This window comes from Bicyclus anynana, chromosome 23 (genome assembly GCF_947172395.1).
Source record: "Bicyclus anynana chromosome 23, ilBicAnyn1.1, whole genome shotgun sequence".
NCBI lineage: Eukaryota > Metazoa > Arthropoda > Insecta > Lepidoptera > Nymphalidae > Bicyclus > Bicyclus anynana.
In genome coordinates, this window is record NC_069105.1 from 186003 (window position 1) to 204369 (window position 18367).

Below are 18367 nucleotides of genomic sequence, written 5' to 3' on the forward strand. Positions count from 1 at the left end.
GACATTCAATAAGACCTACTCTTACCTCGTACTGGAGAAGTATTACTCAGTACAAATACGAAATTTCGCATATTGAATTTATATCAATATGTAGGTATTTTGTAGAATAATAAATAAATAAGCGCGAACAAAATGTATAATGTATAGTGTTTTTATACAAATAACTATTTTTTTTCTAAACTTTGCAAAATGAAGTCTATTAATGAGTAGTACCTATTACATTAAATACTTAGTATCTGTCACCGATTACAAGATTCTTCTAAAAACAATTCTAGATTAAATATTCTGGATACAAATCTAAGCACACATTTGTTCCAGTGGCATATCGCCAGTGTGGTCCAAGTAAGACGGCACGTGAAACGTAAGGGGGGCACGTACCTACTCGTAGATAGCAATGACCTAGCTCTCCCGCGGGTCGCCGACCTACGGGGTGAGCCGTCTCTGAGGGAGCGTTCACACCTAGCGTAAGCTCTGCTGCTGTAAACAGGCTCACTTTCTGCCCTAGTGTAAACGGTCTCTATGTTCACACTAGGGCTGAAAGTGAGCTGTTTTTTTTCTCTACCTCATCATCGTCAACAGTAATTATTTGCAACCCATTTTGGACTCACTGTTGAGCACGACGCTGGCCCAATTCGGATTGGCAGACTTCACATAAACCCAGTGGATATGACCTTTGCCTCCGACTCCGGAGGGTGTGGGTTCGAATCCGGTCCAGGTTTGCAACACCAACTTATCAATTGTGTGCATTTTAAGAAATTAAATATCTCATGTCTCAAACGGTAAAGGAAAACATCGTGACGAAACCTGCGTACCAGAGAATTTGCTTAATTCTCTGCGTGTGTGAAGTCTGCCAATCCACATTGGGCATGTGTGGACTATTGGCACACTCATTGTGAGAGGAGACTCGAGCTCAGCAGTGAGAATACGGGTTGACAATGATGACGATGACGATACGTCACATAACATGAAAAGTATCATAATATATGCCAACAAAAAATGGCACCACATGTAAAAAGCTTGTCATTATTCACAGGAAAAGCAGGAAGGCATTTGTTATTTCTTTCTAAGAAACATACACAGATCACAGTGATAAAGCGGCCCGGCTAGTGTACCGTAGCGTTGTGCGAATGCAAATGTAATGTGTCCTTATATTCGTCCGTATAACTGTACCATGTAAATAATTATGTTCGTAGTTGACTTCCACAACAGCAGCGGCGTTAACATGCAACCAACGAGATAATCTCGTGGTGAGAAATAGACAAAATTCAACCAATGGCGGTGCAACCAGAAATAGTGCTATCTCTTCTTCCATTGCGTTCGGACGAAAGAAATGGGACTGGGACAATTCCGCCACTAAAGAAAATGATCATCTAAAAGTATAAAAGTTAATTATAATCTTCTTAACATAAAAATGCAACCAAAAAATCTGCTAGATTGATAATCTTTGATTACTGAAGCTAACCTACTAAAGGGACCCCGTATCAAAACTGGCACGGTGCTAACGTAAATACTTAGGTGCTAGTAGGAACTGCAAAACGTGTGAAAAATGAACCTTACGACCTTTCGTATCCAACCCAACCGCAACAACCGATGAGCCATTGAGGTAGATGTAAACAAACAAAACCAAGTCCCATTGTCAAAAACCTGAACTTCTGATTTCACGTGACAGCAACAAAAAGGGCAACAAGAAGCCAGAAAACAATCAAAAAAATGCCATGACGATATTGCTTTAAAAGGGGTATAGAAATTTGTGGAACAGAGACAAAAGGTCCCTTAGGCCCATTGTCCCGCAGAAAATAAACGAAACCCGAATAATACGGCGTTCTTACATTTTGTAACTTTAAAACTTTTCTAATTATTCAGCTCTGGGTGTGAAGCAACGAAAGGGAGGCACGTTCCGTCTAATATCCTTCAGAATTCCTAGTGAGATATGGTATAAATCTACTTAATTCATAACAATTAAGCATTGACCTCTTATAATAAAAAGACGCACAATCATGTAGAAAGGAGAATGCCAGATCCTGAACCAGTCCTAACTCGGAATTTTGCGGAAAATGTAGATATACTAAATATATTAAATTTTTAAATGATTGTTTTTTAATAAACCATTTTTACTGTTAAACTCCGGAATAAAAATCTGCCAAAAAAAGTAATTATATCCATTACGTTATTTCCTCATAGCTGACATTGTTTACTTATTTTTTAAAAACCTTATTTCGACCTTAGGTTCGAGCCCTTTAGAGCGTTTTTAGTGCATTCTAATTATTTTATGTTCAAAATGGCTAGAATCCAGAGCTGCGAAGTCAGATCAAAATGTAAAAATAAACTGTCATAACACTGTCAAACTATCAAAACTCGTAATAGACACCTCGGAGTAATTTGAAAATAATAAAATCACGTTTTTTTGTAATGTATTGCATGTGCTAAGTGCTTCTGTATTTACAAAAAGCCAATTATGACGCTTTATCGTTTTTTATTTCATAATAAACTGCACATATACTTAACCTTAAACTCAAACTTCAACTTGGATTTATTTTTATACCCCTAGTTATAAAGGGTTAAAAGGTAATATTTGTTTAATAGTACAAAAAATCCAATAAAATGATATATAATATATTGTTGGAAATTATTTTTTTTAGTGGGTCAAACTTCTATACATTGTCTGGCATTGTCTTTTCACTTAACACTGACCAATTTTGCTTTGACAGTTTTAGAATTATTGGTAAAGAAAATTATACCTAAAGGCCTTTAAATATAGTACAACATTCAATAAAATTCTAAATTCAGAGCAAATTCAATCTTAAAAATTGAGTTTAAGGTTGAATTTGCAAATGCGACTACTTGAAATGAATGCCAAGAAGTTGTGTTTGGCACTCATTGGGTGGGAACGTTTTTTGGTCGCTGATTGTGCATCCACTTTTTAGTAGGAGATCGATGCAATTAAGCTACAACAAGCAAGAAAGCAAGGCGTACCTTCAACCGAGTCCCACACTCTGGCAATACGACAAAACTGTTTATAAGGAACTTGAGCTAGCGGTAAATTGCAGACGCTAGGTGGGTATTACAAGATAGGCAAGTATGGGGGAAATAATGACGTCCGTGCACTTCAATTGTTCAAATGGGAAACGCCAACTAACCTCACATTAATCTATTAACTGCCCCGTTGGTCCAGTGGTGGATCTGTTCTGCTACGGATCCAGACCTCCACGGTTCGAGTTTTGGGCCGGACTATGAAACATTCTTTTGTCCAATCTACCTATACTACTATTAAAAAAGGAAAGATTTGATTGTTTGTTTGTTTGCATTGAATAGGCAACGATACAACTGAACCAATTTGAAAAATTATTTCACTGTTGGTAAGGCTACACTATTCCCGAGTGCTATAAGCTATATTTCATCCCCGTATTCCTACGGGAACAGGAACTACATACTACGGGTATAACCGCAAGGCGTCTGCTAGTCGTAAATAAATTGTAAATAGCAGTCTGGAACACCTTAATTCATCACTACCAATCATTATCACCTTTATTATGACTGAGATGCCTCAACGACATTATCTAGTACCGAAAGAAAAAACAGTGTCGACCAATAGCGGCGCAATCGAAAATATCACCCCATTGCAAGTAAAGAGGGAGCGACATATTCGATTTTGCCGCTACTCGTCGCTAATATTATGTCTTTCTTGTCAGGAGAGTTATTAAGGCTTTCGGTACCATTGTGATTACATAATGCGTAACTCAGTTTACGAATCAAAAAAACCGTTTTTGTAAGATTAAATAAAAAAAAATCCACCATTTAAATAAATATACTACAAAAATAAACTTACAAACTTTCTAATTAATAAACAAATGGGTTTAGTTTATTCGCGTTATTTCTCTACGCAACTAAAGTTACTACCTCCATTGTTTTGTTAAAAGCCATCACTTAACAGAGTCGACATGTTATGGGAAAGATTAAACGAGACAAGAGACGTCTTTGTCATCACAAAGTTACCATTAAGTGGAGCTATTGTGATGCGATTTATAACACCGTAATGAAAGCAGAATAACGAGTAAATTGTTTTAAGGATCTCGATGTTTCAGTAGTTAAAATATTCGGCTACGAATCATGAGGTTAGAATATGAAAATGGGATTTTTTTGTTACATAAGCGCTTGACCGTAATCATGACTGATGGTAAGCAATAATGCTGTCTATGGCGGACCGCGCTTACCTATAAGATGCTTATTAACTCTTGACTTGATACCCATATTGTAGGTGGTAAGGAAAACATAAGCTGGCATTCCTTATACGCAGTGCAAGGTGCGTATAAGGAATGCCAGCTTATTTATGTTATTCTTATTAGGAATAACGAACTGCTAAGATGTGGCATGACCTTCCGGCGTCTGTCACGCTGCGTTGTGTGTCGCAATGTCGTCGTCAGAATAGTAAAGGACATTTTTCTGGCTTCTAGATCTACAATTGTCTTTGGGATCGGGGGTGTAGTTGAAAGCCTCAACCACTAGTTGGTTGGGGTGGGTGGCGGCGGCTAAAATAAGCTGATAATGATGATGTGAAAAAAAAAAAATTACGAGGAGGAGACCGAACGTACAACCTCACCCTTTTTGGAAGTCGGTTAAATATCGCCTTTATTAGTAACGTCAAGGGTCTTTCCTTTGGTCAGTAAGTAAACGTACCTTATTTCACCTTATTTCATTTAGATTTATTAGTGCACCCACTCCAAGCAAAATATTTTCGCTTATTGGGTGAGATAGAGGAAATATAGATCAAAAGACTTGGTTAATTAAATAAAAACATGAAGCATCCACTTAATTACGTCAGACAACTGAAGCTGTAAGTGTTCATTGTTCGAACATCATAAATGTAGTTAAAAACAAAAACAATAAGTTCTTATAATTTATTATAGAATCAAACAATGCAATATAAATTAATAGATACCTATGAACAGGTGACACGTAATAGAGACAGTAGTATCTGTTTATAGTCTAGGCGCCGGTGTGATGTTAATAATGTCAATTACTACATTAATAATTAACGACACTACTAGCATGCCACTTGGATTTTAAACTCTACTGTCATATTATATTCACATAGCTTTTATTTGATCTGTCAATATTCAGTTATATTTCATTAATTAATTTATAGGAATTAAAGTTATACGAAATTAATAAGAGAGGGCGTTACCAGAAATGTATGTTTGTTTTTTAAATAGAGCCGGCTTCACCACCTTCTAGTGTGCTAACACACTAGAAGGTGGTGAAGCTGGGAAAAGTTCATGCAAACCGATTCCCGCCGGGTTACTTTTAAAAATGCATGCATATTCACTGCTGTACTGTAACCAGATATATGAGAAACCAGAGTTTGTATCATGCTGTATTATGAATTTCCTTTTCTTTGGGTCGGCTTACCTTCATCTAAATTCCATTCGTTACCACTGTGTGTTAAGTCTAACAGCTAACTGTAAGCTTTGTCACTTTTTTATTTTACGCCAAATGACACAGCTTTAACTTGTGAATTAGCTATCAAACCTTTATCAAACCTTTAGTGGTGAAACCGGTCCCGGTATTTTAATTAGCTGACAAGTCGCAATTTTAGTGACACCTCGAATTTATAATTTTTATTTTAACTGGATAGTGGGTACTGTACTTAATAATTAACCTATTTCTTTGTAACTTAAACCCTTAGCCTTAGTACCTTAGGTAAAACGTTATACAAAACACACGTCCCAAATAATAATTAAAACGTCATTAGTACTATAAGCTACTGTACACGGAGTACACTAGTTGGGTAATTAACTTAATGGCATATTACATAAGGCGTTATCGACATCGACATTTAAAAAAATATTACCACCTTTTTTTACAAAACGTTTTATAAATCAAACGGCGTACAAATCATTCAAATTTAAAACCCCAGATACTAGCTAGATCAGCTTATCAAAATGCATTGCAACAAAGTAGTTTATTTTTTTTATTAAAAAATATTAAATCGTACTTCTTTAACAAAATCAGGGATGCATGTAAATCATCTCCACCACTTTCGAAGGGTGTTAAGGGTAAAAAGGGGAGAAATGGCACATCTCTTTTCATACGCGAGAGTTCACTCAGTCATTTCACCTGAGCTAATGACGGAGTGAATTCCCGCTGCGAATAATATTCTCTTTTTAAAAGTATAAAATAATTTATAAATAGAACATACACTACATTTTTCAATTTTAAACCAAAACCGGAGTTTTATAATTATGGATACTTTAATTTAGCTGATTACGTTAACACAAATTTGAATATTGTATTTTAAGTAGATCATTTAGGGTGATATGAATAAGTTCAATGAAAATGTTATAAAAAACGTAGTACCAAGAGTATTTCAGTGCCTTATCTTCGGGTAAAAAAATATTTTATATTTTATCCTAAAGTATTTTAATCAAAATAAACTAAATAATTTCTAATTTTTATTTCGTTCATATTTTCAGTTTAGCAGTTTATTTTATTGTTAATTTGTATCATCTAGTCGGTCATACCAAAATAGGCCGCGAGTGCAGTCGTCTTTGTTCATGTTCAAATTAGTTTAAATGGCATTGTGATCGACGTAAACAACGCAGTTCAAATTCAAACGATGTCCCTTTGTTATTATTATCCTAATTAGTTATAATGGTAAGATAAACAATGTAAAGGTACATGAATAATTGTATATGAAGAAAGTAACTATTTATGTTTACCTACCGTCAGATCAGTCTAAAGTATTTACCTATTAAAAAAGAAAAAAAACCAGTATTTTGAGCTATTGTGCTATGATAATGAGTTACAGCTGAATGCTATCCAATCAAATTCAATTACCTCAAGTCCTATCAAAGCTAATTAAGAAGTCCCTTTAAAACCACAAGGCTTGTCTATTTCCGCAAGGGAGTAAACTGTTCGGCATTCAAATTACTGGAACGTATACATAAATGTTGTATTGCAAATGTTTCCGGAAAGAGGGTTATGGGCAGCCAAGCGAATCCGAGTTAAAATCATAAAACCGTGGCATAGAGGACGCGTCGCAAAAATTAAATTAAAAATTCTTTGATACGGGAAGCTTGAAGAGGCCCGTGTACACAACTAATATTCCTAAAATCTCAAGTTAACGCTTGCAAATTTGTGCCACAGAGAAATAGGGATGTTCTTTAAAAGAAAATATGTTAATCTAAAAGGCAAACCTTTGATTTTTAGCCTTGACTGATGACTTTTTTTTATTTTTTTACAAGTTTCTTGACCAAAATCTCATGATGCAGTCTAAGATGGAAGCGGGCTAACTTGCTAGAAGGAGGATGAAAATCCACACACCTTTCGGTTTCTACACGACATCGTACCGGAACGCTAAATCGCTTGGCGGTACGTCATTGCCGGTAGGGTGGTAACTAGAAACGGTCGAAGCCTCCCACCAGCCAGACTTGGACCAATTAACAAAATCTCAATAGGTCCAATTGAGGATACCACCGTGCCACGGAGGCCGTCAAAATGACTGATAGTAGCATTTTAGCAAATTCTTATATAAAACCCAAGGATTTTAGAGGTCATAGTTACAAATTTGACGTCAGCCAACAAATAAGTCAACATTTGAAAGTCACACAAAGTCGCAGTCTGGTACGTTTAAGTCATCGCCGATGCTAATTGGCTAAATTGATATGTTGTACAAGACAATGCGGCAGTAGATAAAACAGATAGCGATCGGAGATTCGACGGCGCGTATTCCACAGACGTCCGGCTGCGGACACAGATTTGGATGCTGCGTTGTTTATTTTTAGATTTATAAATACCCTCAAAACTTTTTACTTATACACATTTGTTACATTTACATAATATATGTTGCAATGAGTTTGTCAAGGGAACAAGATGACCTCGGATTTATTATATACCTTAATTTAACATCAAAATTTAAGGCTATGTTATTTTATGATTTTATAATTTAAACATTTATGTGTTATTATTTATAATGAAGACCGGGGTTGGGTACTGAAAGTATATATTTCCCAGGCAGATACTGAAATTTTCTTTTTTTAAATCTGACTAGCGTACAACGAAATTAAACATAATTAACCTTACAATAATAATTTTTAAATCATAATAAACGTGTTCTTTCACTGGGGCTTCGCTTGAACATCCACTAAATAAACAAAACAATTGTATATTGTTATGAAACACACTGAATCAGAATTAAAACCCTCAATAAACATACCGCAAATAAAATCCCGACCAAGAAGCACGTCGCCGCAGTCGATAAGCTGCTGAAGCAAAGTGATTCGGTTCTGATATCCATAATCCGACGCGAGCAATCCCAACATTTTCACATCGTTCCAATTCACTTCCACTTAACACTTTATTTTCACTTCAAAGAGTTTTAGCTGTGACGTAGACACTGCAAGTTTTCATACCTACTTGTAGGTATTATTTATATTTATACACATTTGAAGGTTAGCATAAAAAAATCGCCCAAAAATTAAATTTCGCCTAACTATAATAATTCCATAGTTAGAAATAGTTTCAAATAACACGTTAGATTTGGCGCGAAGACACCGGCAGATGCGCGCGCGCCGGTCCGGACGTCTCTGCGTAAGCGTCTTCCGAAAGCTATTAAAACAGACAGGTGGTGACAACGAGCCCCTGCTTCCCCTTACGCGTCGCGCGACCAGTCGACCGATCCATCGCCCGACCTATCGCCCGACCGTGTTCCCGATCGTACTCTCTTATACAAATCTAATTCAAACTTTACTTATATTTACGGCGACCCTTTTCAAAGAAATGTGGAGTAGTGGTACCGTTGTATATCTGTGTTCTAATGTTACACGTGCATCTCATCTTACAACGATCTATTGAGAAATTGCTTACTTAAAAAATGCGTCTTTTGTCATAGGTTGGTTGTTACGAAAGTTTCGTAATTTTTTGTTGTAAGTAACTACTAATTTACGGCGTAGTAAACTTTAGATACTTATTTATATAATTTATTACCTGACTTACAAAAAATTCGTGTGTTTGTTTATTTTACAGGTTACAGTTAATTTCTGTTTGGGTGAGTTAATTTCATTGACATAAATTAAGGTTGTCTCTTAAGCTAATATTCTATTACAACCATTTGAAGCTACCTGCCTATTGTTATGTATTTTCTTAACATTTGTATATTGTAGAAATTATTAAAAAAATATTTTAATTTATTACATTAGATGTTTGAAAAATTATTATTCTCAAATCTATACTAATATTATAAAGCTAAAAAATTTGTTTGTTTGTTTGATTGAACGCGCTAATCTCAGGAACTACTGATCCGATTTGAAAAATTCTTTCAGTGTTAGATAGCCCATTTATCCAGGAAGGCTATAGGCTATATTTCCGTATTCCTACGGGAACGAAAACCACGCGGGTGAAACCGCGCGGCGACAGCTATTTAAAGAATAAAGACAACATATTCACTATTCCAATCATCTCACATCACATCGTGCACATAAAAACGACATCACAAAAAATTACCAAGAGTCCATAACAAATAAAAGCGGATCAATAATTTTAGTTCCCTCTTTACAAACGTAGTAGACACGCGGGTTATTAAAATCGATGAGATCAGACCATTCACAAAACGCAAGTGCGGCGGAGTGACTGCGCCCGCGCCGTTGCACAATGCACCCTATAGCGCACGCCATAGGGTGTAGAACCCCGTGCGTGAGGACGTCCCTCCGTCCCTCCCGTTCGCTATTATTACTCCGCAGTCCGCATCCGAGGCGTAGGGTTGAGCCGTTGATTATTATTCGCACATCAACATGTTTGCGTTGCATCGATTGTGGGCTAGACGCCCGCCGCGGCGCCTATACCTCCGTGACGTCATATAAACTAAATATTTGTGACGTCACAAAGATTTTACCTAAATTACACAACTAAATGATAATATCGATGTGGGCTAGACGCCCGCCGCGGCACGTATACGTGACGTCACAAAAATAAACATTTGTGACATCACATAAAAATAATTTTTAGGTAAATTACGCAACTAAATGATAATATCGATTGTAGACGCGGTCTTCGCGACATCGCAAATATTTAATTTTTGTGACATCACTAATTTTGTTTTCTTTTTTAACAAAGTTACGCTAAAAATGGAAGATCGATTGTTAACGCGACCTCAGTGACGTCACAAAAAAAATGTTGACAAATTACGCAACGAAAAGATAACATCCACTGTAGACACACGCTAAGGCACGTAACCGACGTGACCTCTATGACATCACAAACAATAAACGTTGGTAACGTCACTACCTTACAGGTTATTTATTTTTAAATTGTACAACGAAACTACTACTAGTACAAGTAGATTAAGTCAAGAACTATTTAATTTAAGTCATCCATACTGCGCCTGAAACAATTCTTCGAAGACAATCCTCTATACTACTAACTAGTGTATGGTCTATACCAATAAAATAAATTCCGATATTAAGTTATGTACTAAAAACATGTACACATAATGACCTTCAATTGCACACAAAACTCCAAATTACTTGAACTAAACTAGACTCCACTTCTATTAATCCTACAATTCATTCATTACATTCATTACAAAACAGTGAAACGATGAAATCAAAATACGCTACAAAATACAAATCATCTCTCACAATATTCACCGCACTAAAATATTTCTATACCCACAACAAAACGATTGTTTACAGTCCAAGAGACGCCTACAAAAGTTGTGAATGAATTAAATAACCAATTTATTTTATACATAACAATTAGTCTTTTATATCTGTTACGAGTAAACTACCGGGAATTCTATTTATGCAATGTCACTCTTGTTAGTAATTTCGTGATATAAAATCCAGTAAAAGTTTAGTACAAACTGAAGTATGTATGCAATATTATTGATATTATACTGTTTACGTTATCAAAGTATCCTACTAAATATCAATTGTTTATGTAATTTCATATTGTTTAGTTTGAAAAGTGCATTATATGACTTTTAAATAGAACTACCTACATGTTACATCGTTTCATATTAGTTCCGTTTCAATGCATTCAAAAACAGTTTATAACTATAGTGCGTCTGTATGTGACTAATCCATCTATCACGGTATTGTAAAGTGCATCACTATACACGGATATTTTACCGTCATCTCCATGACTATAAAGTATAAACATACAAGTATACATTAAGTAGGCACTGCATGAGTGTACTGTCGATATTTCACACGTTTTCTAACACTTGTGTACTTGATAATGGCGTGTTTATTTATGCGAGACAAAAGTTCTAGCGAAGAGACGAGCGGTGCATCAGCGCTTGTGGTGCGGGTAGGTACAGTCGCGCGGAACGGTGAGGCGATGACGTCACGAGACGTCGCGACAAGGCGACGCGCGCGAGTGTACTGACCGCACGGCTTTTCGGTTCGGACGCACCTCCTATGCACTATTTGCCATGCATTGGCAATAGTGGGGATAAGCTGCGATTAATGAAAAGGGGTTGATGATGAATACGATTACGACGCGTTCGCATTATTCAAATATTAAGTGGCTACTACCCTCTATTGACTGTCCGCCCTCTCTTCGCACGGGTAGTACAGCTTCGTCAAATTGAACTATTGATTTTAATCGGCATAAAGTCGACTTTAATCTGTATCTAGACTCTAACATACTAAATCATAGTTTAATTTAATATTAATCTAATCTATTTATTAACGCCAAGTAAACCTCTTAATCCAGTAAGGTGTGTTTTTTTCGACATCTTATTTACGTTGTTCTGAACTTCTTTTAATCTACCCGCAAATCAAATTAAAACGCAAGATGCGAGTCAGTTGTACATTAGATAATTAAAAAAAAATTACTCTCTTACTATACTCGTATAAATAAAATTTACAAATTTCACAGTTACAGTAATGTATGTAGTAGATATGTAATTTTATGTACGAGTATTCCAGAGCCCGATTCCCATTGAGAAGGTCCACCACATTCAAACGGAAGGCTAAGACGCAATAAATTCCAAACAAATCACTATAATAACAAAACGAAGTCAAACAAAAAAGTAAAACAGTCTAAATACCGCGAACTTCACTCCGCAGCGAAGACAAGACGGTAAATCCTAATTTTATCTACGGCGCGATTAATGAGCAATTAAAAGCATGTGCATCTGAATATTTCAAGTGAGCGCGCGGCGGCGACGCGTGCTCGTGCTGACGTCTCGGCGTCGCTGCTGGGCTATTTGCGTATCGACGATTGCTTAAGTTGAACGAGCTGCAATAAAAAAAAAGCGAAGCCTGTCGGCCCAAGATGCGTGCCGCGAGATATATTTTTTATTGTTTATTAGTTAACCCTAGACTACAATCTCACCTGATTATAAGTGATGATGCAATCTAATATGGAAGCGGACTAACTTGTAAGGAGTAGGATGAAAATCCACATCCCTTTCGGTTTCCACACGACATCACACCGGAACGCTACATCGCTTGGCGGTACGTCTATGCCGGTAGGTAAATAGCCACGGCCGATGCCTAACAACAGCCAGACCTGGACCAGTTAAGAAATTCTCAATTGACCCAGCCGAGGATCGAACCGGACCTCTGTCTTGTAAATCCACCGCGCATACCACTGCGCCACGGAGGCCGTAAATCTCGTGAAGAGAAAAAATAAATATTGACCAATTGCTTGGTATGGAAAATGTCTCTCTCTATCTCTATCGATACTTATTGTAATTTTTTGTTACATATATTTTGTTGGATAGCCAACATGACACCTTTTTTTTGTTGGTTTCTACACGACATCGTACCGGAACGCTGAATCGCTACACCGATGTGTAGACAAAATCATAATCTCTGTGGGCGCGCATGTTATGCCTAGAGCAATGACAATCTATCTATGATGATGGAGCTGGTACAGACCGCTGTAATCGAATCACGTGGGTTTCCTGCAGCCTCCGAATGGGAAGAGAAAAGAAGCGAGAAGAAACAATTTTCCAAGGGAGTCAAGAAGAAGATAATACGCAAAGAGAGCTCGTTTGATTTGGTTCAAATAACAGATAGTTTAATAGGATTATTGGAGGTAGTAGGTTGTCTCTACTTAGTCTATGGACTTGATAAGAAGGCTCTGAATCACTCAGCGTTCGAAAGAGCGAGTCAACATTAAAACAAAAAAGAAAAAAAAAAACATTCGGTTGTCTGTAAAGTCGGTTTACTGACGATAGTAGAACGTGACAACGTCATAAGAGAATACTGATGGAATGGTCGCATTTTTCAAGAGAAAATGTTTGTTTTCTAAAATATTCTAAAATACTGTTTAATAATATTCATAGACCAGAATATACTTTATATCTTGTAAAATAAGTTGGCAACCCAAGCGAGGGAACGACGCATGACGTCATCTTTTTTCGAGCGTGCCGCTGGCTTCATCGAATTATAAGACTTTGTCACGTCAAAAATAACCAACATTGAATTTCAAGATCCATTATGGTTTTCATACACAAACCACAGAACGATATTTAAAAAAAGAAAAAAAAAAACAAGAAAAAGAGAATCATATTAAGGCACTGTGAGGTCACTTGGTGGCACGTGTGCGCGGCATACGGAGTGCGTGAGGCGCAGGTGCCCAACAGGTGTGCGAACCGATTGTGCGGTCGGAGTGAACGACAGACGTGAGGCGTAACATGCAGACAAAGACACGCACAGAACCCGATGTTTGCTGTTTACATAAGTGGTTTTGAATAGAAGCAGGCGTTACTTTGCGGAAGTTCATTATAAATAGTGACTAATTTATTCACCAACATTCTCTAAATTGGGTTAGATCTGGTCTAGGGCTTAGTCCGTGATAAGCCACCACCCTACCTCTAACCACTAACTCTACCGATTATGCCAGCTTCCATCTTAGACTGCATCGTCATATAACATTAGGTGAGATTACAGACAAGGGTAACAACCAAGCAACAACGGGATCCGACAGTAAATCATCTACGCACGTTTCAAACCGAAACCGAAGTATTCTCAGGAGATGTTGACTCTACAACGTTTCGATGCGAAATGACTTCGCTATTAGCAAAATAAATAAATTAGTTACCTACCCACTAATTATGTGGTTTTACTTCAACATTGATCACGCACTGCGTCTCACTAGATACAGAATCATGGAGTTAAAACCTCAATAACTCAACGGTCAAAGGATGCCGGACTCACCACCGAGAGATCGTGGTTCGATTCCCCGGATGCTGGACTGGTTAGTACACAGCCTTTTAACTAGTTGGTGGGGGAATGAGAATATTGGTCATAATTATAAGATATGGCAAATATGGCTTTAGAAAGCGTAAATGCATCCAGTGAATCCCCGGGTCGACCGTGTTGGTCGACCCGGGGATTTTCACTGGAAGCAGGTGGCTCAGTATCGTGATGTTTGGAAGTCCCTACAAAAGGCCTATGTCCTGCAGTCCATCGGCTGTTATGATGATGATGATGATGATGATGACGAGGGCAATGTATTCTTTATAAGAACATCCTTTGGGAGTTTGATACAGGTGGCTTTGGGAAATGCGAGGTAGCAGGTTTCAAGGGACGAGACTTTCTAAGTAAAAAAATCTTAATTTTTCTTCATATTAAGCTACGTCTACACTTGTACCAGCAACTCAGATCGTGGTCAAGCGAGAACTAATGTCATAAAAAAGAGCATGTACATTTGGAGCAGACTATTCATAATGCGTACTGATCACTCGCGAGTAGGGTTTCCAGGTTCGCCGAAATTAAAAGCAGGACAGTCCAGCCAGTTTGGTCTGACATTTGGGTAAAAAGGCCGAACAGCCTACATTATTGAGGTGTACGTCAGTATTAATAGGTACTTACGAAGATTTTTTTTCGTGTAAAATCAAGTAGGTATTCATGATTTTTACCATATGTTGTTCTAACAAAGCCGGACAACGTTTATTTCGGCCGGACACGGAAAAGAAAAGCCGGCTATGTCCGGCTTTATCCGGACACCTGGCAACACTACTCGCGAGACTTAATAATATTAATTAAATGATGCGTGAACCAATCGCTGCACTAACCGCACGCGTAAATCGAGAATAATTGAAAATAAACGAAAATACGAGAGATGTGAAACCGATAAACTGTTTTAGACCGTTAACGCGTTTCTATAACGAGCACAGAATAATCTATTCGTGTACCGAATCGTTTACTAGTCGTCGCAACTAGTTTTGGCGTGATTTTAATATTTGAAAACATTTTTAATATACATTTCTTAGTTATAGTTGATGGACGCAGAAGATGGACCATGTAAGTGAAAAAACATCGCTTATAAAAGAACGTATTAGCAGAAAAAAAGCAGTAAAAAAATCTCCAGTGGTGCTAACATGAGAACAAATGAAAAGAAATCGACAAAATGTCTAATGGTGGCGGAGTATGTCCCAGTCCCATCTATTTCGTCCCAACGCAATGAAAGATAGAAGAACACGTTTTCCGTTTTTTCAATCACACCACATTTGTCTATTTCTCTTCACGATACTTTGTCTATATCTCTTCACGATATTATCTCGTTGGTCGCATGTTAGCGCCACAAGCCCAAGATGCCAGAAGATATTGTCCACTTTTGTCTATATCTGTCGCTCTCTTCGTTGCGATGGAACAAAAGAAAAAAAGCGATATGTAGACACACGAGTACGTATCTCGTTATCTCGAGACGTGCAAGTTTGCTGGTACATGTAACCAAAGTGTTGGAGCGAGCGCAGCTCTCCCAAGAAGGAGGGGTCTCTTGTAAGTCTCAGACCTTGGCTTAGAGGGACGTTGGGACCGATGGTGTTCGTATTGAAGGCTGTGAGATCACTAACGCCCCTATGATCCTGGTTCGATGTAACATTCGCAGAATATAAGAAGTTCAAATGTTACTGTAATTACCAGAATAAGTAGAACTTCTCAGGACGATCTCTATCAAAAAAACCCAAAGTAACAATCTACTTGTTTAACTAATTGTACTCCAACAACTTTGACTTCTTTGTTCAGCTGTAGTCACGCAAGCGTGTAATATCAACCCAAAACATACACCAAAAAAAAAACGAAGCCAACCACAATTAAAGTCAGGTTCACTGAAAGGAGTTTTCACGATAAACCCCGAAAGCCTTTTTAAAACATTTCACAACTGAAAAGAGATTTTAATCTGTTTTTGTTCACGCAATTTTTGTTGGTCATACACAATAAGCGATCCATTATCATCGTCTACGAGGCATCGCTTACACGTGAATGCGCTGAAATCACTACCCCAAAATTAATATCACCCGGCCAAATTAAATGGCCCGCCGGCCCGATACCGCGCGTATGTATAATACGGGACACATTCGTTAAGTTGCCCTTCCACCTGACTTGTAGGGATGTATTTCAGATGTGAGGTTAGATCTGGGTTGCGATACCGCTATTTCATACTCGTCTATATAATATTCATCTATAACAAGTTTTATTACAATTTGAATTTTATTTCTATGTGATGCCAAAAATAAAATATCACTAACAACGGAGTTGCCATGTAAATAAGCGATGTCACATCGCTGTAACTTTGCAGAATACAGGGCCTGATTTCAAAATAATTAATTTTAAGCTATTGCATAGATTTTATCGCGGGCTTTGAGCACGGTGACCGCATCAAGAAATTCCGTAACGTAAATAAACCTAACACCCAAGCCAAGTGCATCAAAACAAAAATTTAAATCACATAACTTTCACTTGTACTCATATTTATTATTTTCTTTGACTCAAAAGTTTTATTGCTACGTACCTATTGCATGAGATAAGATAAGGTAGAGCTATGAAAAATCACACGGCTTGGTTTCGTAAACTATCGTACTCGTATGTATTATAAACCTCACTTAGTCCGGTTATTACACTCCCACTACATGAGTTTCAAAATTTCATATGAAGCAGTCGTTTCATAATGTACTATATATGTACGGGTTTGGCCTTCTTGAATCAAATTATCAAATCAAAAAATTCATTAGTTTAAAGTTGTCAATATATTCGCACAAGCACCATTGAAATGTCAAATCTGACTATTTGTAAAGAAAACTCAACAGTTGCTCTTTAAAAATGCTATTATTTATTTTACGTTGATATAATATACTCCTAGCAAAGATACAATTGTAACACTTCTATCGTTAATAGCTAAGGCAGACAGCACAGTGGAAAGGCAGCATTAGTCATGTAAAACTAAGCGTAAATCACCACCAATTTGTTAAATAGCTGCACGCAATTATGGCATTAACACGAACACAATAGAGGTTATTTACGCTTGCACGGTTAAAGCCGTCGCCCGCTCCACAAAGGACACCGTACGTGGTTGCTTCTAAAATGCTCCGGTTAGCGTTACCCCTCTAATTGGTAAAGTAACGCAAACAAGCGAAAACGCTAAACGCGTTACATAAATAAGGTGAGTACTTTGTATGAGAAAAAATTTAACATACCAAACGTCTATGAATTTGTTTTGTGGTTTAGAATCTTACACTAATTACAGATGAAACTGCCTCGGTCGTTGTTACTTTACTGTCAAAGTAGGTATATGATCAACGATCTAATGCGATTATAAAAACTATCTCTATAGAATCGATGTTTCATAGTTGTAATCGTGCTCGTCAGTCCGTAAAAATAACTTTTTGTGTAGTTAAATGGTTTAAAAAACGGTAAACAAGTTCTAGTTTAATTAGACTGAGTTTAGAATAGATAAGTACTTTTGCCTTGGTTGATATAATATGTTCGTTATTTCAGTCATTCATTTATCAACCCATATTCGGCATACAGCTGAGCTCGAATCTCCTCTCAGAATGAGAGGGGTTAGGCCAATAGTCCACCACGCTGGCTCAATGCGGATTGGCAGAATTCACACACGCACAGAATTAAGAAAATTCTCCTGCGGGTTTCCTCACGATGTTTTTCCTTCACCGTTTGAGACACGTGAGACCTAAATCCTTAAGTACTTCGGACACATTGCCTGAAAAAAAAATGGAGATAATCTCGAGAAACTGATGGTTACTGGAAGGAAAAAGTCACAGCCCGATGCGTTGGTGTGATCTGTGGGAAGTGACTGATTACTTGAATGGTACGAGTTACATAATAACCCTGCAGATCCGCACCACACTTGAGTCCACAGTCAATGCTTTCCGTGGTGGACACAACCAAACTAAAACTCATGGGCAGAGGTCAAGACTCTCATATATGAGGAACACGACTGTAGAAGGATTGTCCCAAGGACACTATTCTTTAAAAGAAAATGCAGGTATCAAAACACGTAGAGTTCATCAAACTGTGTATATGTGTGTGTACGTACGTATGTTATTGTGTACGACTTACAAGTAATCAAAGAAATTCGAGTAAGACGACGCCTTACAAGTCGCATTTAACTTTTT

General features: G+C 37.4%; 1 protein-coding gene across 3 annotated transcripts in view; it reads right to left on the bottom strand.

Annotated features, from left to right (window-relative positions):
* LOC112049814 (AF4/FMR2 family member lilli) overlaps nucleotides 1–18367 on the bottom strand; it is a 368668-nt gene that overhangs the window by 32259 nt on the left and 318042 nt on the right. The window contains exon 1 of one of the 3 annotated variants that reach the window (XM_052888788.1): nucleotides 8213–8442. The exons of the other annotated variants lie outside the window; for them this stretch is intronic. Within the exon in view, the coding sequence (XP_052744748.1) occupies nucleotides 8213–8318 (106 nt within the window). The 5' untranslated portion in view covers nucleotides 8319–8442. Of the gene's footprint in view, nucleotides 1–8212; nucleotides 8443–18367 lie in introns of those variants that run through there. 3 annotated transcript variants of the gene reach the window in all.